Genomic DNA, 27498 nt, shown 5'->3' on the forward strand with positions numbered 1-27498 from the left:
CTCATTCCAGCTCAGTCCCTGTGCACATGGCCTGCTCTGCCAGAACTCTTCACCTCACCTCTTTCTTCATCTTATTTCTCAAGATCCAGCTTTAATAGCATCTCCATACTTGCTCCCCAGACTAGCTTCAGGGCCCTTCCTACACAGGCACTATGGCAAGTCCACTATGTGGCTGTACTGTGGGACCCTTTCTGTCCAACCACTAGAATTAAGGCTTCAAGAACAGGTGTCTTCTCCATCTTTCTTTATCCTATAGAGGCCAACATGACCCAAGTCCATTTCCTTGGAGTCAAACTGCAGATGAATATGTATGGCCCACATCATCTTATGCAATTACCAATGTGTGTCTATCACCTCATTCTTCCACATTACACATTTTCACACTAACACGCTGGTGTGAGACAGTGTTCCAGAATCTGTGAAAATAACTGTACAGTGAAGGTACGGGTGGTACTGGAGAGACCTTGAGGGAAACCTAGCAGACTCTGCCTTTAGCACCAGGATCACCCTCCAGAAAATACAGGTAAGTCAAATGCTCCCTGAATTTCTGTGCCCTTGAATTTAAAATGGGGGAAAAAACCAGACTCACTCCCTCAGTGCCTGTGAAGGTCCACGGGACACTCATGTGATGCAATTAGCTAAACCTTGCAGGTGGTTTTCCTTTCTAATTCTAAGCCTGTGCCTATTAAACATTCTCAGTTAAACATAAGCTAATAGAAAAAATAGGTGAAAATAGCAGCAAATAAACAGAACAAACCCCATAAAATGTGACACTTACCACTTCTTCATGGGTTGCACTTTCTACATTAATGCCATTAACCTGAACAGGTGAAAAATGAAGAACTTTGAGGATAATGACAGATTAAAATAAGTTTAAAATAAAAAGCCACAATATTCCAGGATTAATGTTTAAAGTACTGACCTGTAGAACAGCGTCTCCTATGAACAACATCCCTGTCTGGTCGGCTGCAGGGTTACAAAAGCAACAACATTGTTAGAAGGGATCTCAGCAAATTACATCTCTATGACAGTCTTTAAGTAACATCGTGCTTACAAGAACTGAAATGGCATCCATGTGCCACTACACTGTTTGCATGTGTGTCTAAATACGCATGTGCACACCAGTCTAGATGTGACTGGGATGGAATGCCAATATGTTATGGGTGCATACTTGTATATAAGTGTGGAATGTGCATACGTGTGCATGTACATGTGTGTGAACGTCCATATATATTAATCTGTGCTGTGTGTACACATGAGTGTGTGTGTGTGAGTGTGTGTGTATGTGTGTGTGTGTAGTAAGCATAAGTGCATGTAGGTGTGTGGAAATACAAGGCAGTAGCCAGCAACCCCCAGTGAGCTAAGTGGAAGGCCAATTTTAAGCATATTGAGAGCCTTGTGTGATCTGGAACACAAACGTCATTCCTTCTAATAATGGATTTTATCACAGTATGTGGAAGGTTTGGTTCACACTTTTCATCAAGTCAACACCGACAATAAACAATGATTTGTAGAAGTCACTTAGCACTCCCCTCTTTCACCCACACAAATGTACACAGACTGCTGTCATTAAAGAGACTGTGCCAGAACACTGAGGCAGAGGGAAAGACTGCCTTGTAAAGCTGAGTGGAATCTCGCAGCTAACTTTCACTTAACATCACCCTTGTCATAGGAGAAGAAAGAGATGCTTTCAATGTGACTGAACAAAGTTGTGAAAATTATGAAGCATTCTTCTTTTCTAGTTTATTGGCAGGCAGTCTGGTTACAAGTCAATTTTAATTTTATAGGTATCTCATTGAATATTGGAAAATAACTCTTTCTTCCATACTGGAATGCTCATTCAACCATATGTGGATTTAATGTAAATGGTCAACGTTACTTCTATTCATTGACAATATTAAATTAGGCTGAAAATAAACGTTAGCCTCCATATTCCTGTATCGTAAGGCACGGACCACATGAAATTCTCATTACATTGAGGTTTTCCACAGACAAGCTGCCACAGCCATTCAGTGATTGACCAAATCTGCCGTCGGAGCCCTCCAGATTCCCAGCATTCCCTTCCCTCTGTCCTCGTCCCTGTATCTGTTGCTGCCTCTGTCCTGTCTCTAGCCCTTGCCATCTCTATTTCACCTTCTGCATCTGTTCTCTCTCTTTGCATTGTGTCGCATTCATCTCCAGTAAAACCCACAGAGTGGGTTTAGGCTAAATGACAGTCATTGATCCCCTGGCATCTGGGGCTCTGATCTGGGTTACAAGAGCATCAAAACCCTGAAATTCCAGGGGGGCAAGATCCATCAGAAGATACTGCACACAAAATGACAGAAGTATTACATGCCGTGTATGAATTTTCATAGGGATACAGCTATGTTTCTGTCAGGAACATATTGAGGAGGTCTGTCTATGTTGCTCCCAGGATGGCTAGAAACTAACAAATGATTCCAAAAAATACCACCAGGGAGCAGTGAGGGCAAGAGCTGATGCTCAGCCATGCCTGTGCCCCTACCCATGTGCTATGCCATGCCCACACCTACACTCCTATGCTATGCTATGCTATGCTATGCTATGCTATGCTATGCTATGCTATGACTATGCCTGTATCCTATCCCCATGCCCATGCCCACATCCCCATGCTGGGCCATGCCTGCATCTACATCCTCTTGGTATGCGATGCCTGTCACCTGTGCTCCTGTGCTGCACTGTGCCTATACCTGTTCCCTCCTGCCATGCCATGCCCATATCTGTACTCCTATGCTATGCCACACCCTTCACGTATACCTCTGTTCTGTACCATGCCCAGACCTGCTCACTCCTGCCATGCCATATCTGTCCTGCAACCTCCTGCTACATTATGTCCCGACTTGTTCTCTCCTGCTATGCCATGCCTATACCTGTCATCCTGTGCATCTGTCATCCTGTGCTGCCTTTTCTGGCTGCAGTGTGGTCTCTATAGGACTGAAGACACATTAGATGACAGTGAATGGCAGGTGGGGCTGTCTATGCACCAATGCATCACCTCCCAATGCACTGATCCAAGGGAAGACTGTTCCATTATTGTGGAATAATGCATGATCCAAGGGAAGACTGTTTTATTAAAACTTCTCTTAGGCCATGAGTCCTACATGTCTGACTTAACACATTTCCTGTTCTGAACTGAGCTCGGAGGCCCCCAGGACTTTCATCTGGGAGAAGCAGCTCTTTCCCACGTGTCCCAAAATGGATGGTGCTGTGTTCTGGATGTGCGGGGTCCAGATGTCCCATGCTAGCTGGGCAACAGGAGATTCAGGCCCTAAAGAGCTGCTGCACAATTTCAGTGGGCACACATTGTTGCAAATTCCCAAGTAATGGAATTAAAATGTCAGCAGCTACCCAGGTAAGTAGCAAAACACTTGCATAAAATTTCCAAAGATTTTTGATCAAATTAAAAACTTTATAGAAAATGGTCAAATTTTTCAAGTGGCAATCAGGAAACAGGAAGACAAGAACTTTCAGTTTACGTTAAGTGCCTGCTGACTGACACTGCATGTCTGCCCCACTTTCCCTCTCTTCTTGCTATGAAAGGCCGTTCTGCTTACTCCATTGGGAACTGAAGAAAGACTGGAGGGAAACATTCAAAGAACACACAAAGGGAAGTGAACCATACCCTGCCTGTCCTCCAGGAGGCAATGCAGGTCAGGCAGTCTTCCCACCCTGAGACTTTGTGGGGTTTCCCCTGCTTTGCTCTATGTGTGGTGAGAAATGGGCTTGGATCTGCAGTAAACAATAAGCTTTAATTTCCAAAACAATCACAGCTCCTACACATGCTGATGTAAAACAGTCACAAGACAATTTAATTCAGGCGATACCAACAATCTCACAGAACTTCAAACAATTCTTGTGTCCAGATTTAATTTTAGCTTAAGAAATAAAGAGATCAGAGAATACCTCTATGGTATGCAGTCACACGTAGTTACTAGTAGCATTAATAACAGCTGAGATTAAAAGTAATGCGAGAAACAAAGTGTAGACCCTGTTCAGTGTTGAGTTAACAGGTGCTGCTAGGGATTTGAGGGTGGAGACTGGAAAGGACCCAGTCCTAGCTGAAAGTGAATGAAAAGTAATTAAAAATACTTTCCAGAGCATAGTCTCCATGAGATGCCATGAAATTCTTTCTGAGTCTTTTTCTTTTTTCTGTCTCCTACTTTTGGATGAGGCCAGAATCTAATATGCTTTTTCTGGTACTTTGGGCTTCCCTTAGACTTTCTGTGAAGCTCCCCTCCCTGCCATGTGGCTGACCTCCATGCCAGCTTAACTCATGCCTTTGCTCCATTCTCTTCTCCAGGCAGCTGCTGTGATTAACAGCTTGTTGGCCTTGGATTTTGTTTTGTTTTTTAAACTCTAATAAAATTGTTCTCCAGCTTAAAAACACTTTCTAATTAAAATTTGCAAATGTTATCCAATTGAGGGGCCCTTTTAGTCTTACAACAGCAGCACAGCAGCAACTACAACTAAAATTGCCAGGTATGGTGATACTATCTGGAGACTGAGGCAGGAAGATTACAAGTTCAAGGCCAGGGCCTAGGCCTGGGCTGCAGAGTGAGTTCAAGGCAAACCCGAATAACTTAGTGGAACCCTATTTCAAATCAGAAAATAAAAGCAGCCTAAGATGTAGCTCAGCAGTAGAGCACTTGCATCATATGTATAATGGGTTTGATTTCCAGAATCACAAACAAACAAACTCTTCCCCAAAGCAATTTGAAACTGATAAAATAAAAACATGAATGTTTGATCTTATTTTTAACTTTAATCAGTACGCCTAAGTAAGATAATCTATTTGATTATATTAGGCTGGGTTTCTGAATTTCAGATGAAAAGTGGTTCCAGCTCATCTCCATAGTAATAAAGTCATCATGTAATACTAGGGCATTGAAGAAAAGACTGATGGATGATAATCCATGTTAGCATTTCTGGCAAGAAGGTCTGGTGGTGATGAATGCCCTCACCTTCACTTGTATGGGACTTTATTTCTCCTTCATTTCTGAAAGACAGCTTTGCTGGGTTTAGTGCTATTGTCTATCAGGCCTTCATTCATTTTCCTTTTTAAGAGCTTTGAGCTAGGCATGGTACAATTACATATACTTGCAATTATGGCATTTAGGAGTTTCAGGGAGAATCAGGAGCTAAGGGTTATCCTCAGTTACATGGTAAGATTGAGGCCAGTCTGGGCTACAGGAGACCCCTGTACTCAACCCAAAGCAACCATCATCACCACCACCACCATTACCACCACTGCTGCCACCATCAAGAACCTTGCATCAAACATCCTGTTCTCTTGCTCCTGGCCCTGCATGCTTTATGCTGAAATCTACTGATGGCCCAATAGAGAGTCCTTCATATAGGGCATGATGCTTTTCTCTATGTGATTTTAAAACATTTTAAAATTTTGCCTGATACTTTTATTTTAATGTATACTGGAGGGGATCTCTTAGGATTGAGACTATTTGGGAATCTTTAAGTTTTGTGTTTGTGGATATCCATATCTCTCCCAAGATTTTGAAGATTTCAGGAATTATTTCACTAAACAAGTTTCTTCCTTCTATGACTTTTCCTTCATGTTCTGTGGTGGAAGTATCTGTTCACTTCACAGTATCCTATAATCTCTGGAGGCCTTCTGCTCGATTTAGTTTACAGCCAAAGCTCACTATTGCAATATTGACTTGACTGGCTAAGTTCTTCATCTCCAAGATTTCTGCCTAGTTCCTCCTCTGTCCATTACTATGTTGACTCATTCAGATTATGACTGTTTTAACCAGAGAAAAACTTTCCTTGCAGATGAGCCTGAGTGTGCCAGCTGGCAGGGTGTGGAAGGGTAGATCTGCAGGTCCAGTCACCATAGATGTAGCCACAATCTTGGCTACAGGACTGCATTGCCATAATGGTGTCAGTGTAGGTTGTAAGGGTCACCAACAGCCAAGGCTGTGAAATTCTCCCGCTTTTGTCTTTTCCATATCGGGAGACAGCACAGGGCACTTCTCTGATGTGAGGTCTAATACAGGCTATATGCAGTCACATGGGCTGGGATCCACTGCACAGATGCTGAGACTGGCTATAGAACTTGTGTCCTGTGCTCAAGCCTGGTCAACCTACCATGACACCCTGGATTCACAGTGCAGGATCAATTGCATAGGCACAAGTGGATGCAATTGTCCATAGCACTGGGGCCTGCTATTCTAAGGTTCCTCCACTAGAAATGCAATGTACTCCTGACCCCAGCTGGCATGAGTGTGGCAAGCATTTCTCCCACACAGAGTACAGCAGACAACAGCTAAGCAACTGCGGACCAAATAGAAGCTCAACTACTCCTTCAACGTAAATATTCTAGTCTTCCGTGAAAAAGAAAAAAGGACAATCATATAAGTTTATTCTATTAAAATTAAATAGTATATTGGAATTGGGAGTTTGCTAAAAATAATAGGTCACCTCTGATCCTTCTGTGTTTTTAACACAACCTCTGCAGTGCCATCACAGTGATAATCCAGGCTTCGTGAAATCCCGAAATACTTCTCCAACTGTTGAACATTCAATTCTCTTGGCTGATTGACTTTTTTATTTTTTTTTATTTTGTGTGTATGAGTCTTGTATTGCCTGTATGTGTACAAGTGCACTGGGTTGTGCAATGCCTGTGGAGGTTAGAAGAGGGCATTGGATTCCCCTGGAACTGGAGTTATGAATGATTGTTAGCTGCCATATAGTTCTGGGAATCAAACCTGGGTCCTCTGCAAGAGCAGCCAGTATTCTTAACCACTGAGCCATCTCTCCAGGCCCTATATTTGCTGAGTTTGTCTTAATTTTCCCAAAATAAGCCTATATGCAAAAATTTCCGTAATTCCTTTTCTTTGTAATGCTGAGGACCAGTCCCAGGGCCTCATATATGCTAAATCCACGTTCTACCAGGGAGCTGCATCTGCAGCCCCTTCTGCCGTTTCCGACAGTCCAATACAAACCAAAGTCTCCTCAGGTGAGCACTGCATAGCTGGGCTTGTTTAACTGCAGTTGTGACTTGTTCCAGCGTTGCCATGGCAATTAAATGTTAGTACATTTTCATTGTTCTGGTGACTAAAAGAAAGTGGTATACCTACTTATGTAAATCTTCCCCATTCTCCAGCTCAGCCTCACAAACAGAATCCTTTGGAGCTCACCACCACCAACCTCAAGTGACCCCCAGGTCCCTGAGCTCCCAGTACATCTTGTCAAGCCATATAGGGTTAGGGGATGCAGTCATGCAAGTTGCTGCTCTCTGTTTAGTCGTGCATTCAGTCACTCTGGCTCAAATCACACCAAGTAAAGTAGAAAATGGTGTCATTTCCATCAGAGCTGGCAAGAGGGACCAGCTGGCCATGTGCTGGGAAGGAGGCTCACTGCCACTGGGAGGTCACCATGGGAGTTCCATATTCAAGCTTAGTTCCTTTCCCACATTCTGCCTTTAAGTTGCTGGATGGACCTTCAAAACTTCAATTCTAGATCAAGAACAAGGGAAGACAGATTTTGCCTATTTCAAAGGATTGAAAAGATTAAGATAGTGTGGGAAATGCTGATAGCGACTCTTTTCCTGCTGAGGACCTCTAAGGGTGAAGATGTTTTTATTTTTATTTTATGTGTATGGTTGTCTTGCTTGCATGTATGAATGTGCACCACAGGCATTCTTGGCATGTGAGGAGTCCAGAAGAGGGCGTCGGATCTCTTGGAACCGGAGTGACAGATGATTGTGAGCTGCCACCTGTGGCACTGCGAACTGAACCCAGGTCCCCTGTAACAACCTCATGTTCTTAACCACTGAACTATCTCTTTCTAGCTCTCAAATGTTTTTAGTATTTGTTTTCATTATTTAAAATTTTCTCTGCAGGGCTGTGGATGGAATCCAAGGCCACACACAAGCTTCACAAGGTCTATACTCTACCACTTCATCCCCACCTTCCCAGAATTGATTTTAGTGCGTGCTGACTTCTACACTCTGAGAATTCCAGACACTTTGAAGTGTGGTACAATGTTTTCTCTCTCCCAGGAGTGCTCCCAGGAGCAGAAGCCAATGCATCCAATTACAGTGGATGAAGTTAGGGGCAGACATAGAAAAGGACCCAAGGCCCCGTTCCTGGAGATCTATGCAGGACCTGGTTAGGCATGAGGATGTCCCACTATCCTGTTCCTGAAGATCAGTGTGGGTCCTAGTTAGGCATGAAGAAGTCCCAGTATCCTGTTCCTGGTGATCTGTGTAGGTTCTGGCTAGCCGTGAGGAGGTTCCAATATCCTGTTCTTAGGGATCTGTGTAGTTCCTGGTTAGGCATGAGAAGACTCCAGGACACTGGTCCTGGGGGGCCTGTGGGGATACTGTGTAGGCACACCTGCAGCCATAACCACCAGCCCTCTGCACTGCAGGCTTGTATCCCAGTTCTGACATCAGTTGAGAACAGCTGACAGTGTCCCTGTTTACCTTCCTTCAATTCTGTCTTAACCCTCAGCTGCTAGAGATAAAGGCTCCTACACAGATTTTAAATTAAATCTGCAACAGATAACATGTGCGCTTCAGAGTTCTTGAAATATCTCATAATTCTTTTTGAGGTTTTTCACATTTCTCCTTCAGCTATGCGTCAATTTTATTATCCTTGTCAAGTTCTATTTACTTTGATAGCTTTGAAAGCATATTTCTCATTGATGCCTTAACAATGAAGTAAAGTTGACACAGTCTCCATCTGATTTGAGGCTAGATCCAGGGGTAGAAAACAGAGCTCTCTTCACTTGTATCATACGGCAAGCTAACTTGAGACAGAAACAAAACTTGTTTGGTACAGTAAACAGAAAAGGAAATTTTTTACCTAATAATCTCAAGTGCAACTCCTCATCCACCCTTCCGGGTGAGAAAGATTCCTAGGAATCCATTTCTGATAAGTTCATCCAGACCTCTCAGATGGAAAGACAGTGTTGCATGACTCCAGACATCCAGAGAGAAGAGAGTAGTTACCTCCTTCCCACTGGATGGTGTGTTTCCATCAATTTAAACTTCATGAGCAATTTCCTTACAGCAACAAAAGGAAGGCAGGGTGATACACACCCAGGGAAAGCCCTTCATCTGATAAGTGAGGTGCTGGGGGACAGTGCCCTGAAGAGAAAGCAGTTCAGCAACCTCCAATCTGGATGTATGAGGTGACCACTGTGGATCCTCCTTGGGGACCTCCATGTAAAATAAAGATGATTAGGATATCTAATTCAATAATATATTTAATGGAAATGAGGGAATCAAAGAAGTAGAAGCACTAAGGGACCTAAGTGACATACGACCTATCATTAAGAAATACACACACAGCTCAACGTACCTTGTGCCCCGGTGACTTCCATCTGTGTGTGCACATTACACATTTATTATAGAGTAATGTGAGGTGTTCCGTACAGCAGCTGAGAAGAGTGTTTGCATACTGATTAGGATGTAGATGACAAGGGGAAGGCAGAATCCCCCATGAGAATGCAGACTGTTAATGTGCAAAGCATCAGGACAGAGCGAAGGCAAATGTGGTTGTAAAAGGGAGCTGGAGAGCACCAACGAGCAGAGAGGAGCCCAGAAGTCCAGCACAAGCATTTCCAGTCATCTCTGGTCAAGAGGTCAGGGGGGTCACACATCAGAATTAAGTCCAAAGAAGGATATTAACAGTAAATCTACATACTCAATGTCAATACCACATTCATACAAAAATAATCTGATTCTAATAAAACCTGTATATGAACTTTATGGAATGGAGCTAAATCTGCTGCCATCGGAGGCCTTGGGTATTTTAGTGGATTTTTGTCAGTGTAGCCCAGGTGCACTGAATAAGCATGCAGGCTGGAGTCCTGGATAGGTGAGTCTCAGCAGGTGTACTACAGGGGACAGCAGGTGAAATTGTGAAGGACATTCGTACTCAGACATGTGCTTTGTAAAGTGGCTCAGCCTGACCTCAAGAGGAATCCACTGTTCACTCAGGCTGGTAAGGTTCCCTCTCACGACATGAAAAGACCACTTTGCAGGATGACAGCCATGTGCCCTGCTCAATTCTAAGGAACTGTTTCTTGCTACTATGGGGCCACTCTTCCCTCCTGTATATTGGGAATAATGAGAAAGTGATCTCCCCCAAGGTTTAATACACTCTGTCCTCAACCTTTCAGTCTGGTCAGGCATTCGATGCTACCTTGCTGTATAACCCTATGATCAAAATTCCTGCAGAGAGTTAAGAAGGCACTGTCTGGACAGGGTGACGTTGTTCCTCAGAGCGCAGCCCAGGGTGATGGGTTAGTAAGAGAAGGGAATGTCACCACCAAAGGGAAGTGAGACTACACAATGCCTAAGTTTTCAGAGAATTCATCAGATCAAAGGTCTGAGGAACTTCTGCAAGTCTGTGTAGTGACCAGGGACCTACCCTCGTGCTTCTCAGACAGATGAGGGGAGCCAAGAATGATATCTGCCACTGAATAAGAGCAGTGTGTTCTCCAACTAAAACCTCATTCTACGCTGAGGACACTGAAGCCAAACAGAGCACTGGCTTCCTCAGAATCATCCTTCAAGACCAAGGTGAGCACTCTATGTCTTTCCAAGTTCATACCAGTCTTCCCTCCCTGCAGGGTTCACTTCAGCATCTTGCAGAGCCCAGGACACCTCACATGAGAATCTCAGACCAAGTAAATTTACTCCACACTGCAGTTGAAGAGATACACAGTCTCTCATCTTGTGAAGTTTAGACTTTCACTTGACTGCATTCTTGAATGCATTTAACAAAATATGTGTTTGAGATGCACATATATGTGTGTATGAAGAACAAGTTAAAATGTATGCATTTACAGCTATACATAGAAACACTAATACACAAATACGCAACTGTTAGATAAATAATTAAGAAACAGGCAGATTAATGGACAGAGAGTGGTATGGAAAATGGACTGGGAGATTAAAGGTGGATGGATGGAAGGATGGATGGATGGATGGATGGACGGACAGATGATAGACGGATAGATTTTCAATTACTTAGTATAGCTTTCCTTGCTACACCGTGAGCTCTCCAGGATAAGGATCTCATGCTATGTGTCCCAAGTGCCCATCAAGGCATTAGACACTCAGAATAGAATTTCACAAACACAGAAAGATAAAGGAAAGGTAGGTAGGCAGGGAGGGAGGGCAGAGAGAAGAGCTCACATAGGTTACAGCAGGATGCTCCAGCTGTTTATACCCTGTCCACTGTCCTTTGTTGTTTCTGCTGATTCTGTATTGCTTCGTATTATCATTAGAGACCTATTCAACTCCTATATCAGCTTAGGCATTCCTATATGGAGGCAGCAGGATGGTGACAGACACAGCAATTTCTGCAGCACCTCTCTACTCCCAGAGTTTTATTCAGAGGACTCTATAAGGTCTTCCAGTTGAGCAAGAAGAATTTTATAATGCCATTTCTAAGGTTTTCATTCCACTGAGTAACCATTTGTAACTATGATTAACAAATAGAGTATAGCCACCGTTTTATTTAATACCACACATTAAAAAATAGTGCAGTAATCTAGAAAGACATTCCGTGTAAACTGTAGCCCCAGGAAGATCATTTTCTACTGCAGTTGCTCTTTTGTTGTCTCCTACTTAATTGCATATCTCTAACTCCCAGGCCCATCTCTCACATGGTTCCCCACAGTCCCTAGTCAAGGACAGAGGCCCCTTGGCTAGGACTGAGTCATATCATGAAGAAGGTGAGCCTGGAACCTATTCCCCAGTCCTGTCATCCACTCACGCATGGCACAAAACCACACCATGCTGTGAATATGCCACTTGCTATGTTGAGAGAAGAGCAAAACAGAAACACCAGAGTGTGGGATAGATAAACAGAGTGGGATGAAGTAAGTTATCTATCAGAAATGGAAAGAGCCATCTATAAACAGAAAGCAGAAGAAGACAGGTCAGTGACAAACATGGGGTAAGTGTAGTCAGGCATCCTAGCGCGCTGAGCCGAATGGACAGAGTCCTATCTCCAGGAAAGGAGGTGTTGGGAGACATAACTGGAAGGGATGCATGCAAGTCAGGCAAGCCCCCATGAACTCAGCTATGAGCAACCATGTCCTCCACCCAGAGGACACACCCAGCTGCCCAGCTGCTGCGGTGGAAGGAAGGTGGACTCTTTAGTCTCCTGTAAGGGAGATACAACCTGAAGATAAGGGGAGGGGTGACTGTTCTGTTATAGCAACTCGTGGCAAGCGCATTTGTCCCACCTCTTGGAAGGTGAATTTGGGGTTCATCTCTGATTAGAGAGGTGGAAAGGAGAGAATATGGTGAGGTTTCACTCCCTGAAAATGGAAGTAGAACTGCTTTGGGATCGATTCCCCCTTCTCCTACATGGAATGACAACTTACCATCTTTCAATAGCCTGGAGGAAAGCCTGCAAGTGAAGAGCAGGCAGACCCATGTCCAAAGAGCTCTGAACAACCTGTGGCCTCCTTAGTTGGAAGAACGAACTCTTTTTCTTCAAGCCACCAAAGACAGAGCATATTTCACTTCTAAATATTTCCCTACTGATGAACCACAGGCTTCCATAAAGTTGACACATCAGAGCCTCGGAAACTGAGAACACAGTCAAGGGTCCAGGCTCAAGCTGCACTGAAAGAACTCTGTATTTCATTTCTCTTTTCCAAGGTGTGCATGGTACACAAGAACCTCAAACTCCAGGGGACATGTATATGTTAAAAGTCTTTTGACTCTGCAAGGCGCCCTCTTCCTGAGTTCCCAGCTTGGCTAGAAAATAAATTCATCATCAGAAATGAATGGATAGTTCCCCAGAACAGGGTGCACACCACCAGGCCCCCCATTCCAGAATGGAGTCTACAATCCTGGCTTTCAGGAAGTGGTTTCTGGCAATGGAAGTTCACATTTTCCATGTTCTTGTGTACAAAATATGCCTCCCTCATTTGTAGTGTGGCAGTCTCCCTGCCTGTCACGAGCCACCTAGCCATTTTCCATCCTAGTGATGGCTTTATAAATTGAAAGGAAATGAAAGCAACTCAAACTCTTGAGCAGGCTGAAAGCACCTGCACAGAACCAGACTTCCCCTCACAAGCTGCTGCCTGGTAAGCTTGAAAACATTTGGTAGTAGTGTTGTTCTTGCTGCTGCTGCTGAGCTTGAAAACATTCCCAGGAGAGCTGATGAGGCTCCATCTTTGGCTCAGCTGATGCAGACCCAAGGAATGTGATCTCCCAGTCACAGTCTGTTTAATGACACACCCTTCAACTTTGGTGCCTCAGTGAGAGGAGAAGTGAGCGTGGATAGGGGCAGTGCATTCCCTGATGTAGACTATGAAGGCAGAGGTGCACTGTATAATCCTTTAAAGGGTGGACATGACATAGATGGCCACTAGGCTAGGCTTCTGAGGAGCAGTACAATGAAGTTCTAGGAACCCAAACTACCATTAAATAAAGTTCTGGTGTGACGGTCATCTTGGGTAAAGAAAGAAATGGATATGGGGGTGTTCCCCATTTCCTGCCACTTCCATAGGAAGTGATACCTGAGATTCAGTTGGTTAAAAGCCAGAATAATGTGATACCAGAAGTGTGCAAGTCTACAGATGTGAACCAGTTCCTGCTGTTGAGCCAACTGTCATCTAATATGGCAGGGGAGGACCCAAGGCTGCTGCTGTTCATAGCTCAGAAGAACCTCAGTGAGCAGGCCTCCCAGGGAACCACTGCTTCTTGCCCACCCAGCTGGCCCAGGGCAGTAAAGTTGATAAAGCACTCCAGTTTGATTTCAGGGTGACCAAGAAGCGATACCCAACAGGATGTGTGCTTTCTAGTTCTGATTTGGAGCCGAAAGTAGATGGAACCTGAAGCATCTCCCCAAAAGAAAAGGTGATCTGTATGTTGAAGAGAAATGCTAGGTTGGACACCTTGAGTCCTAAGGATTTAGAAGAGTGGAAGAAGATGCTGAAGATGATGATGTAGATGAGACAGGCTGTTTACACAAAATTGGTGAGCAGGGCTGCCTGGTTCTTCCTTTTGAGGAAAGAAAACTCCAGTATGCAACAAGTGATTTAAGAAAGATGCACCACAGTAGGCCAGTGGGTCACCCTTCAGTACCAGCTACTTGGAAGGCTGAGATGAAAGAATCACTTGAGTCAAGAGTTTGAGACCAACTTGAGCAACAGACCCACATCTTGGTTTTCCAACAGCCCTCATCTTCTAAGAGAAAATAAAATAGTTTTAAAAAAATTAATTTTTAGCCCTGAAGTGCTGCTAAATAACACAGGTTTTAATAGTGATTCATGATTTGGCAAAGGATTCTAAAAGCTTAATAAAATAACAAAGGAAAAAATAGTCTTTTGACTTCTTTAATCAAGTTTCACTGTAACAATATTTGATATAAGTGGTCTATTTTTAAACTAATTTGAGATCAGCAATAAAATCCTATATTCAGATAAATAATCAATAATCAGATAATCTATGTATGGATAACTCTGCCCATGTAGCCAGGCCCGTTCAAAATGCTGCTTCAGGCCTTTTCTCCATTGGTATTCCAAGACATTATCCACTCAATCTTAAAAAATAGCAATCTGAGACAGGAGTGACTCCCCCATAGGGACCTCAGAAGTATGTGAAGGAGGGAGATGTTCTGACCCTGCTGCACTGACCCCCACAGCACTGTAAGGGGTGGAAAGGAGCACACAGGATGTTGGGGGGTCGGTGAACAAGGATGATGTTCTGAGTGCTATACTGGCCCCCATGGTGCTGTAAGAGGGGAGAGGAACACACTAGGGTGTTGGGGAGTCAGTGAAGGAGGGAGGTGTTCTAACCCTGTAGCACTGCGCTCTCCCCCCACACACACACACAGTGCTGTTACAGGTAGGACAGGACAGCTGAGACAAAGACTCCAGGGATAAGCATGAAGGTGAGGACCTAAACTCACTCGCTCCTGCTGTGTGTCCTCAGAAATCTTCTTCCATGTATCTGTGCCTCAGTGCCTTCATCTGAAAAGTCAGGAAGAGGCTAGCAGGAATCCCCAGGGTCTTCAGAGGCCACATGATGATGTGTGAACATAAAATTTCCAGAGAGAATTTAATTTTTTCTTGATCCAAACAAGAGCACACCTGACCATTGTCTGTTTTCTCCCATTGAAATGTATATTCTGTGAAAGCAGGTTTGCTTCCCCAGCCACTATATTCAGTACCTTGGACAGCACTTATCAGCGCCCTCCACAATGGAAAAAGGGGAGAAGGAAAGGTAGGGGAGGGAGGGAGAAGGGGGAGGGAAAGAAAGAAGGAAGAAGGGAGGAATGTATGAAGGACTGTAATTATAGCAGCCGGGAGTGTTTTGTCTGTTAGATGAAGCTTTTAGTGATCAAATGAATTAGTTACAGATACATATAACACTGATTTGAAACAGATAATGAATCAAAGGAAATGAAGTTTGTGATCAAGGTTTGAGGCCACAAGTGTTATTTTCAGGATTCTATTAATAAAATATGTGGTGGCAAAATTCCCATGAAACAAAATGAAAACAAGCATAGATCCCCTCATAATCTGAGAATTGCACCAGATATTAAAATGGAACTGTAGATAGAGATGCTCAGACTAGCACCAGGTCTCTGGAGAGTCTCAGAATCATCTTGGCCCCTAGCCTGTCACTCTGCTCTGAGGGACAGACCTGTGGGGCTCAGGGCTACTAAGATCAGAGTGAGGCCAGGGTCTTACCTCACCTGAACTCTGGGGTGGGTTCTGAGTACATGGAGGCCGGCACTGCACTCTACATGGTTTCTACACTATGCCATCAGTATCTGCATTCTGGTCATGCCCAACAAAGTGTCTCAAAAATTCATGTGCTACAGCTGAGGAGGTGGGGAAGGCCACCTCCTGAAGGACAGGAGGGCAGGAGCCGGTCATCGCTGTCGTCCCTCCCACTCCTGCGTTCCCTTTCAGTTTTCTCAGATCCCTCTTTTCCTCAGTATCGACCCTGTCCACACAAGCCCTTATGGAGTTGCCTTGGTTCCATCAATTCAAGCTAAATGCTTCCTTTCTGACTCTCCAACTCTGCTGCCTCCCTCACACACATGCATTCATCTGTGTGGCTCACACACTTGATGTGGGATATTGGCTTTCTGCCCCTGCTCTCATTTCTGATGCTCACCTAACTCCACAGGGCCTGTCTGGCTCACCTCAGTAAATCACTGTCACTCACCTCCTGTTGAAGGTGATGAAGCAGGATGCAGCACGCACTTTCTGACCTCTCCCCAGCACAGCTCCCCTGCAGCAGCCTGGCCCTCCATCTGAAAGGGCATCTGGATTCTGTCTGCTCACCCTGAGCTCAGCAAAGCACCAGTGTGTGGGCATCTGAGCTCAGCAAAGCACCAGTGTGTGGGCATCTTCACCTCTCTACTCTGTACAGTGTCTGACTGCTGTACCCCGCACTTCCAGAACATGCTCTCCTTACAACAACCATTTCCCCCGACTGGCTTTTTTCTCTCTTGCCATTGTAACCTGTTGGATCAAAGCAGAATATAAAATTGTGAGATTTCTTATTTGTCAATGAATTCATCCAATGTTGTTCAACAAACACCTCTTTGAGTGAACCACTCTGTGGACAGAGAGTAAGGGCTGAACATACCCAGGCTTGTGCAGGCCTTCTTCTCAGGGATGATGGAACACACACCAAAGTTAGCAAGAACATCTGAGAGCATGCTGGGTGGCAGGGAGTGTCTCTTGAGATAAGCAGATTTTCCTAGTGCCAGTTACTTGATCTCATTTTTTAATCTTCTTACCAATTCCCTAGCATGTCTGAAGACCCCATATTTAGTTGGGTGACAGTGTGTGTGACTCACATGTCCGTGCCTGAATGGGAAACACAGGGGCAGTTTTTCATGCCTGGGCACTGACTGAGTGTCTGACACTCTCATGCATCAGTGATGGGTGTACACCTGCTGCTACAGGGCCTGTCCTCCAGGGTTCCTGGGTTTCATGCAGCACTGGGCACTAAGTACTACAGTCCCCACCATCTTCTTCATGTAGCGGTAAGAACCCTCTGTCAGCTACACATAGGTTCGGGGCAAGCTGACCATCCCTTACCTGTAACCCATGGACCTATATCACACGTTAAGATATGAACAAGAGACCAAACCCTGATCATAACCCAAACCGCAGTGCTAACATCTCCTTCAGACATTTTATGGAATATACTGCAGAGACTCTGACATAGAATATAAACACAACAGAGACACGAGGAAAGGCATCTTTGGAGTACTCTGGCAAAACAACCAAGAAGATCCGGCAGAGAAGGGAGTGGAACATGGAAAACTGCTTCCCAGGGGCAGGGAACACGGTCAAGTTCTCTAGTTTGGATGTTTGCACAATGGTGGGTGGAGGAAGTGTGAAAAGACTTGAGCGTTCATGTAGAGCCTGACTGGACTAGAATTATTTAGGTGGCCTTTAGGCAGCAGAAGAGATGAACTCTCTCTCTGAACTCACAATGTCAATGTCTTCCCACTCTCCAGACAGTTCAGTTTGGAATCTTCTGGTCCTGTGCCCTTTGGCAACATATACTCAGTCATGTTGAGCAGGAATGGAGTGGGGGGGGGGGCTCCAGCTAGCTCACCTAGAGCTCCTTTCTGAAAATCACAGCCTTGCTTCCAATTTCCAGTTGTCCTGGGCGGTCCTGCACCAAGACTTTCTTTGTAAATTGAGCATATAATCCCCCACTGATTTTTATCCATTGGTCTTATTCTGTGTTCTTTCTTTGTCGAGACATTTCAGATCCACAAGCAAAAGCATACACCACTGAAAATGTTTGCAAAATCACCTATGGAGTCAGAAAGCACATGAGCAGTCTTCCTTCAATTATTAAGCAGCCAGTCAGCTGGCTGAAAGAAGTAATTAAACACTGATAACTTCCAGGAAAATTGATTTATTCCTTTCTTATAGAATTTCACTTTAAATGCACTGGAGCCTGTATTTCTGCAAAGTGTGTCAGCTCCACAATACATTTGATAAACAACAGGAATCCTGTAGTCTAGTTTAACCACAGTGTTCATTTTCAAATCCTTTAAAAATCTAAAAAAGAATGATCATTGGATTCGGAGAGCTGCAGTGCTCTTTCACTTTCCTGTGGTTATAACTAATCCCATATTTTCTGATTTTATGAAATCGCTTGGTGCTGCCAAGAAAACAAACAAAAAACCCCAAGGGGCCAGAGAGACGGATAATCGGATACTCGGTTAAGCACACTAACTGTTCTTGCAGAGGACCAGGGTTTGGCTCCCAACAGTCACATGGTACTCACAACCAACCAGTTCTGGAGTATCTGATATCCTCTTCTGGCGTCCTCAGGCATTACAAGGATGTGGTTACATACACACAAGCAAAATACTCATGCACAATAAATAAGTAAATAAGTAAATAAATAAATAAATAAATAGAAAAAGAATACAGTGAGGGTGTGCTGCCATCTTTCCTATGTGCCTCCTGCCTCTGGGACGCACAGAAAGCTGCATTCATGAGCTCCATAACCCTCAATCCTGATTATATATAGTCCTCCTGCTGCAAGCAGCAGAAAAGAGGAATGTATGTCCCTGCATTGATTCCTAACTGTCCACAGATGAAGGCAAATCTTCATGCAGATTCAAATTTCAGGATTAGTCACATGCAAACCTCTCTCCTGCCCATGAATGCATTCAAAAGTGTCATGGGGTCCACACACTGTCTAGAAAGTCACATTCCATTTGATCCACCTCTGCAACGTAATGCATGACTTCTGTGACCTTGGTCACAGGATGGGATGGATCCAGGGACATAGACTTACTGACATCCTCTGCCATTAAAGCACTCCACCTTCAGCAGGCTGTGCAGTTCAGAGCAATGCTGATTATCTCATACTCAGTTGGACTCTGGGTCTGGTATAATTAGGTGAAATGAGTGAGATGTTTTGAGAGACAGTATGAGCTTACTTTCCACTCATCACACCATACCTGTTTCCAACAGGGGTGGAGACAGTGCCCCAGGACTTCATGGTGGCTGGTTACCCTCAGCTTTGTGTCACAGTTTGAGGCACAGGGGTTTTACTGAGTCAACCCCACCTTCAAGTGTCCTGACCTACCTTCTTTTCCAGTTGAGGCCCAAAGACGCATGTTAACCCCCAGCACACCAGTCTACAGGAAACTGACTATGTTAATACCCAACACACCAGCCTGCAGAGTCCGACCATGTTAACCACAGCACACATGCCTACAGGGCCTGACTTTGTTTGTTAACTGTAGCACACCAGTCTACAAGCGCCCTGACCATTTTATTCACAGCATACCAGCCTACAGACATTGAGCTCCCCAAAGAGAGGAAAGGGTCTAGGATAACAGCAGTGGACAAAGGGCAAAGGAGGCCATCATGGAAGTTGAGGTCAGTGTGTCGTTACAAAGTTTTAAGACACCAGGATACATCATGATTTTGCAGAGAATGACCTACCCAGGGTAGAAGTTCTGGCCTCACCTTTTCCTTCTGCACATGTGGACTCTCAGTGACTTAGTTCTGCCATTACTAAATATAGCTGGTGTTCCTCTGGTGGTCTGAGGTGGGAGTTAATGTTGTGATGTCAGTGCCCAGGATCCAAGCAGTAGCATTTTCCCTTTCCTCCTGGATTCCTCTTGAGCAGTTCTAGTATTCTGCAATGGTTACATCACTCTCATGCCCACAGGCTCTTATACCAGAGATATCGGTGAACACCACTGGTTTCCTACCTACACTGCTTCTTCTCAGCTTTAAAATCACCAAAAGAAACTCACTGTTCAGAGTTCCAGTAATCAGTGCTCTCTGGCAATAACTCAACACATCACACAGAGAATTTGTTTCTTAAGGGCTGGCAAAGTCAGCAGAAATGAGAAAGGAAACACATATTGGGGACCAGACACATCCTCCAAGATGACACACAGCTACAGCCACGAAGTGCAGCTTAAACAATTTGGACAAATAAGCATTGTCTACTTTCTGCCACTTGAGATGATCTATGACCTTACAATGTTGCATGTGCACACAGGTCACTCTGGACATTCTTACCTGCTTGGTCTTTGAATATTTTGGATATGACGACAGGGACACCATGCTCCACTCCTCCCTAGAAGGCAGAGCCATGAGAAGGAAACAGTTATCAGGACTGACGCTGAAGCGTTCAGGACCGGAAGGGCAGGGATGGCAAGAAAACAGACTCATACCTTGATGCTTAGCCCCAGGCCGCCCACAGGCTGTCTGTGAAGTGTAACAGTTCTGTGCTTTAAAAAGTGTTAGGGAAAAAACAAGTTTAGGTTACAATGCATTTTCAGAAACTGAATGAAAAGAAAATGTACATAGATAAGTTCCTAATTTAAAAGTAAACAATTCTTTTTTAAACACTTTATTATTTTTTATTTTAATGTGTACAAATATACTGCCTGTATGTTTGTAAGTGGACCCATGTTGTCCAATGCCCATGGAGATCAGAAAAAGGCATCAAATTCCCTTGGAACTGGAGTTACAGATGGTTGTTAGCCACTGTATGGGTTCTGAGAATCAAACCCAGGTCCTTTGCAAGATCAGCTAGTGCTCTTAACCACTGAGTTATCTCTCCAGCCCCGAAATGTAAATGATTCTTAACATATACTTCTGATGTAGCCCTATCCAACCTCTGCAGTAGCAGCAGCAAGGGGCATTGCTCACAGGCAAATGAGGTTGCTGGTAAAATCAGGCCATGTTGCATGCATTACTGGAAATCCACGCAAAATTCATGAAAAACCAGTTATTTCACCTCCATCTTGCTCATGACTTGGAGCCCTATGAGGGCAGTGCCCACCTCCACTCTCCAAAGTGATTAATCATGAATTTGGTTCACTTTTAAAGTTGCTCTCCTCCCACCAGCCCCAGAACAGGTCTTCACTGAGTTTAAATCAATTGTCACCAGTGTGTGTTCAGGAAGAACCAATTTTTTTCATGCCTTCTGACCACAGGCAGCAGACAATGCTTAAATATTGGTGATGACAAAAGCTAAAAATATAGTAACTGACAATATTTAAAATCTCCAAGTATCTTACATATAAATAAGAAAATGCATTGTGCTTTGGTCTAAGTTGAGTAAGAACCTGTCACCCAGCTGCATGAAGCCCAGGCAGGACCATGCTGAGAGGGCCTGGGAAAATGGCCAGCGTTGAGGTAATGAGAGAAAAGTATGCCTTTTACTTAAAAAAATACCATAAGAACCACAAAGGTCACATTTTGACTGAGAAGTAATGGCTGCCAGACTGAATGGCTCCAAATGAGTCAGGGTTTGAAAAGCAAGAACAAAGGTGCAAGGCCATGGCTGAAGGACAGAGCAGGGGCTCCCATGACCCCTGCCAAGGCATGGGGCTCAGGATCACAATAGTATATGTAAAGAGCAGGCTGGTAGGAAAAGCTACCGGGATCCTCCACATGTGGGCGTGCCTTTCACCGAATGCCACATCCACTTGTAATTTTGCTCTTAGGAAGAAATACATCATAAACTCAAAATAAAGAAACTAAAATATTAGAGCAAACGTGTCCACTGTCCAGTGCCTTGCATTATAAATGGAAGCATTATATTTTGTACACAGCTTATATGTCTAAATGATGAACCATTCATTTCTAGGGCTGCATTGCAGACACCTCAGTGTCAGAGTGGTCACTTTCATTTTCCTCACCGAGGCCAGATCCAAATGAGTTCAAGCTGTGATCATCACAGGCAGAGGCTTCTGTGACAAGTGCACCTGGCTCCCATGGCAGGCACACTGTCAGTACTTACCTGAAGGACCAGGAGTATTGTCACCCACACTGAAGCAAGGGACAGCGGCAGCACACAGTTTTAAACAACCTTCATTACAGTATTAATTACAACAGTCAGGATATGAAAACAATCTAAGTGTCTAAATGTAGATGAATGGATAGAGATTCCACAGTGGAATACCACTCAACCTTGAACAGGGGGAGCATCCTAACATCTGTGTCAACATAGAGGAACTGGAAAGTATTATTAATACATTGAAAAAATGCAGGCCCAGGAGACAAATACTGTGTGAATTCACCTCTATGTGAAACCTGAAGAAGTGGCTCTCACAATAGAATGGTAGGTGCCAGGGGTACAAGGTGGGGATGTGGCAATGTTGGCCAGAGAAGAAAGTGTCAGTTATAAGATGAATAAATACTAGCTGGGTGTGGAGGCACATGCCTATAATCTTAGCACCTGGGAGATGGACACAGGGGGATCAGGAAGGAGTTCAAAGCCATCCATGGCTACAAAGGGGGTTTGAGGCTAGCCTGAGCTACATGAGACTCTGTATCAATAAGAAACAAACAAACAAACAAACAAAAAGGCACATTCCTGAGCTCTGACTACAACACAATACTGTATTATACACTTGAAATCTGCTAGGAGGGTTGATCTTACATGGCCACACCTGGATTCCCATATTTGCACACAAGGGTGCACAATGTAGCCGTAAGAGGTAATGTTCATATGAATTAACTTGATAACAATCACTTCACAAAGTACATGTAAATCAAATAATCTATATAACACGTGGCAACGAAATATATGCAGTTTTGCCATTACTATCTCTACAAAACTGTCAAAGTAAAACCAGTGTAGGGACAGTCAGTGCCAGTGCATCATCTATTCGGAAAGGAGGGGAACTCTTGTGTATGGGAATCTTATCATTTTTCTCCCGAAATGCTGAAGCTTGATATTCCAAGTCAATAAGGTCTCACAACGAGTGAAAGTTCACCCACTAAGCAAGGCTTCCATCTATACTGAAGGCACAGGGAGGGAGTGGGGAGACAGGTGCTGCCAGTTTTCCATTGGTGAGGGGACTGTTCACCTCCTCCTTCTAAAGGAACATTCTAGAGCAGCAGGACACAAGCCTAGTCCCCCACTATTGCACAGGGCTGATGCCTATAATACAGAATTGTGGAAAATACACGATAATGATTTTCTGTTTCAGCTGTTGTTATGAATATAAACCCACCGACAGCCACCACGTGTGTCAGAGAAAACATTTCAGGAGAAGAAACAAGTTGGGTTTTGCTTCAATAGAATTTGCCAAATGCGACATTTTGAATTAAACATTTTATTCACTTCTAAAGGACTTCAGGGAAATATCCTGAGACAGCCTATGAGTCCCTTGATAGTTTAAAGGAAGCTTGATTGCCTCCAGCAACATGAGTTAATTCATACCAAAACTCTGGAGCAGCACTCTCAACTGCATGAACCTTTAATATTTGTTTAATGGAACATGAAAAGCCCATTATATATTGTTTTGGTTGAATGATATTTATTTAAATATTTACCCTTTGCAATAAGCTAAAGTGTTTTATCTGTGTAAATTTGGACAGTCCTAAATTTCTCTAAAATTGAGTTTCAGCAACCTGGAAAAATAAGGATATTTTACTGTGGATTGAACTGTGTCCCTTAATATTCATATACAGAAGTCACAAGAAGTCCTAGAATATAGTGAGACTATACTTAACAAGGTCAACCAGGAGACAATTAAGGTTAAATAAGGTTAGAAAGGGGGAATCTAAAAGGGCTACTACCCTTAAAAATAGACAAAAAGATGCCAGACCTGCTGTCCTCTCCCCATTCCCTCTTCTCTGTCCCTCTTTCTGTTCTGCTCCTTCTCCATCTCTCTCCTCTCTCCAATCGCTTCTCCTTGTCCCTGTCTCTCTTCCCTGCCTCTCTGTCACTCTCACTTGTTCCCCATGCCGGGACACATTAAGAGCCCTCTGCAGGAAGTGAATCTACCCACAACTTGATTTTAGATTTCTAAAACTATGCCTATTGTTTAAACCCTTATCCCCCTGAGGTACTTTGTCATAGCAATCTAAACAGTCTAAACAGAAAGCCAAAAAAAGCTCATTATGGGATGGAAAGCATCTTGGAAAGAAAACTGTGACATTCCTTCAAAAATCAAGATGGCTGGTTTCTTCTGAGCAAAGTTAATCTTTTACAATGACCTCATTCACTCTTCAGTTGAGAAAAGGCTCAGCCTACTTCTAAGTGATCATTATGCGATTGTTAAGACTCTGAAATGATTTTTAACTTTAGCATACCTAACATTTCTCAAAGCAAAATTTGTGGAAACAAAACTTTTGACTGAGCCCTTGCACCCCGAGGCCCTGCTAAAATCCCTGTCTCCAGCCACATCAGCACAGATCATTTTAGATTAAAGTTCTGAGCAGAGTTTTCCATCATGGTCAAGACAGATATCCGAAGAGAATCCACCATGGTGAAGAGGACTCTTTAAATCAGTGAAGTCAGGTGAAGTGGGGCCACCTTTCGGAGTCAAAGCTATGGGGTCTGGCCAAGGATCTGAAAGAAGCTCAAGCTTAAAATGACTGTCACTTTACGAAGCCTGGACATTCCCCTACAAACGAGGGCTCTTCACTTTCCTTTCACAGGTCCTCGCTAGTCATTAGAACAGGTTGGGAACTGTTGATGTGTGGCAAAGCTTTCCTTCTAGACAATGAGTACTCTGCAGGATAACGTTCAGTGACTTTTCAAATTCTATTCCATGCTCCTCCCCAGTGTGTAAGAAAAAGTCTTTCAGAAGAAACTGCACTTAATTCTCAGTGTCTAGCACTGTCCCATGACAGTTGATCCATGCTCACAGCTTGGCAAAGGACTCGTTGAACTGGATTTGGTTTTTTCCATGTTTCCTTCTGACTACAAATATGTCCAGACAGAGATGTTTTCTATGACATATACAGATAATTATTTTTTTATTGTGACAGAATCTTACTATGTAGACCAGGCTGACTTCAAACTCATAGAGATCTGCCACTTATGCCAACCTCCAGAGTGCTGGGACTAAAGGGATTAAAGGTGTTGCCACCACGCCCAGCTTCAACATGGATAATTCTTACCCATTATATCTGTTTTCATTAAACACAACAGTGACTTTGAAGTACTTAAGGGTGGCTTTCTTACTCTGGTCCACTAAAATATTGCTCTTCAAGTTTCTGTGGACTTTTATACCCACTATTGTTTCACATACTTCTAGAATTAGTACTAAAATTTATTTTAGTTACAAACTTGTGTCTGGTTCCGAATGCTATGATTCTCAGAGAAACAGGTTCCATCAGTTCTGCAGTTAAAACATGCTGTTGTGTCATTATGGCACCAGGCCTGTCCTCCCCCCATGGGTCCTTCTTATGTGGGTAGTGGGAACCATACCAAGTCTCCTGCCATCACCCAATTCTCTTTCTGACCACTTCCCTCTGATGTCTCTCTCACACTACCTGGGATCCCCTTGCAAGAAGAGAAGGGACAGCTGTGAGAGGCCAACAATGTAGAGATGTATAATTAATTAATTAGATAAGTAATGTGTGTGAGAGACATAACTGAGGGAACAGAAAGGAAAATTTTAAGAATTTGAGCGTTAGAGAAAGAATTTCTGTGGTATTTTATTTCGCACACACATACCCTCCCCCTCACACAAATATTTCACAAATATTCTTTGGGTTTTATTTTGGAAGTGTTTTTCAAAAGTTTCAAAACTGGGTTATTTGAAGTATGGGAAAAATATATTCCAAACAGGAACGGACCTTAAATCTCACACATGTAGAAAAGCATTCACTAATTTTCATAAGCAAGATTTATTTCTGTAAAACCATGCTTATCAATCTGCAAGGATGTATATATTTTTATGGGGAGACGCTGTGAGAACGAGTGGATCACACACCGTAGTGTGCTCCCATGGCTCTCCAGTCATTGATCTTCAGCTTGCAGATCATTCTTGGACATGAGAACCTCAGAGCTTAGCTGATATACTGCTGCTTTCCAGGAGCAGAGTCGGCCATTCTCACGTAGCCTTACACTTTGAAGCTTTTCTTCACAGATGGGCTTTTGGAGACCCCTCTGTCTAGCAGACCTACCACAGCTCCCCAGAAGTCAAAGAGGCAAGCTGTGGAGATATGGGCAGATCATCCTTTAAACCAACATCCCACATAATGAAAAAGATGGGCAGGGTGAAAAGATCAAAACTAATTATACGAATGTACATGTGGAAGTTGTCTTTTGAAAACGGAAGTGGATTTTACACTGGGAGCCAAGAGAAATGGAAATAAAATAGGAAACGAACAAGTGTCTGTCAAGATGCAGTCATCAACAGGAAAACATATGTTGCTGGTGAAATAGGTTAGTTGAGAAGGGTTGTCATTACACTACTTAGTTTGCTAAATGATAAAAAGAGGTAAGTCACTCACTTATATAAATTTAAGAAACTAAAGCAATAAATATTAAGGTTAATCATTTAAAAAGTAAACTAACAAAGCTAGGGGTGATACCTACTCCTAATCGATGAACTCCTAAAACAAGCAAAAATGCAAACTACGACATGAATCTACATTGCTGTGAATGAAGTTAGTAATGACGCACTGCTTCATCACAAGGAAAGAATAGCACTCTGTGTCTCATAAAGGAACTTACCAGAAAAGGACATTATCACTGAAGTGTAACAGTAACTTCACTGATCCTAGAGAGCTTAATCTTTTTAACTCAAATTAAAATGGCCTCTCTTTAATGCCTTCATCTGACTTGCTACCTAAGTAATAAATTTGGTTTATTTAACAAGCTCCAGGACCACTGAGATCTTCCAGGGACACTCTGAAAATGACTTTAGAAGGTTTGGAGATGTGTTATTACTGATGCAGGAACATCATCAGATGTCCTTGAAGTTAATTCACATGCTATAGAAATGCAACTATGTGTGCATTCACAAACTTGCTCATTCAGAACTCACTTTTGACACACTGATAGAACTGTAAAGCTGTAAGAAACAAAGATGAAAGGACATGATCTTGGTGTGAATGTGAATGTGATCTAGCAGGGCAGGCAGCCAGACAAAGGGGTTCTGAGACTTCCATGGAGGATGGGCAGAGAGGCAGAGGGGGGCAGGTCAGGGCCAGTACAAAAAGGGCACTAGACCATCCTGGACCTAGTTGTAAAATCTGACAGCAGTGTGTGGACTTACGGGATTTAACCACAAAGAAGACAGCTCACTAGCACTGCACTGCATAAGTCTTCAGGAGGCAGAGAGAAGGAACAAACCTTCCAGGGACTTCTGAGGCCAGCCCACCTGGATGGAACCAGATGAGAGAGCCCTGGGGAGTTGGCTGATTCCTTTTTACTAACAGTCTTGGGAGCTGCTGGCCTCCTAGGTCTAAGAACTTGTATATTTCATCAGCACTGTGATGAACTGGCCTCTCTTCTGGACTCCCAAGGCACATTGCTGCCCTGCCTGAGGTTCAGTGATCTCACTCCCCTCCCAGGTCTCTGAGCCTGTTTTACATTCCCCAACTCTGCATTTCACTCAGAGCAGATTCTTCAGCTCCACTTTGTAACCCAGAATTTTCATTTTGGTCTAACCTGAGTCTTAACTGCTACAGTGAGATTCTGATTATGCGTCTGCTTTTATTGTAATCTGTGGATATTTTTTCCTATTATTTTCATTGTATTTG

At 43.6% G+C, this 27498-nt stretch overlaps 1 protein-coding gene across 5 annotated transcripts in view; it reads right to left on the reverse strand.

Annotated features, from left to right (window-relative positions):
* Positions 1-27498, reverse strand: part of Sntg2 (syntrophin gamma 2) — a 236258-nt gene that overhangs the window by 128383 nt on the left and 80377 nt on the right. For 3 of the 5 annotated variants that reach the window (XM_017802501.2, XM_017802500.2, XM_017802499.2), the window contains exons 3-6: positions 20211-20262; positions 20056-20113; positions 923-966; positions 779-843 (exon numbers count right to left, since the gene is read on the reverse strand). In XM_017802501.2, coding sequence (XP_017657990.1) covers positions 779-843; positions 923-966; positions 20056-20113; positions 20211-20262 — 219 coding nt within the window. Of the gene's footprint in view, positions 1-778; positions 844-922; positions 967-20055; positions 20114-20210; positions 20268-27498 lie in introns of all 5 variants that reach the window. The other 2 variants (XM_008850183.2, XM_017802502.1) reach the window with 2 other exon arrangements.

The sequence above is a fragment of the Nannospalax galili genome, unplaced genomic scaffold (assembly GCF_000622305.1).
Source record: "Nannospalax galili isolate Female #2095 unplaced genomic scaffold, S.galili_v1.0 scaffold100, whole genome shotgun sequence".
In the NCBI taxonomy this organism is placed as follows: domain Eukaryota; kingdom Metazoa; phylum Chordata; class Mammalia; order Rodentia; family Spalacidae; genus Nannospalax; species Nannospalax galili.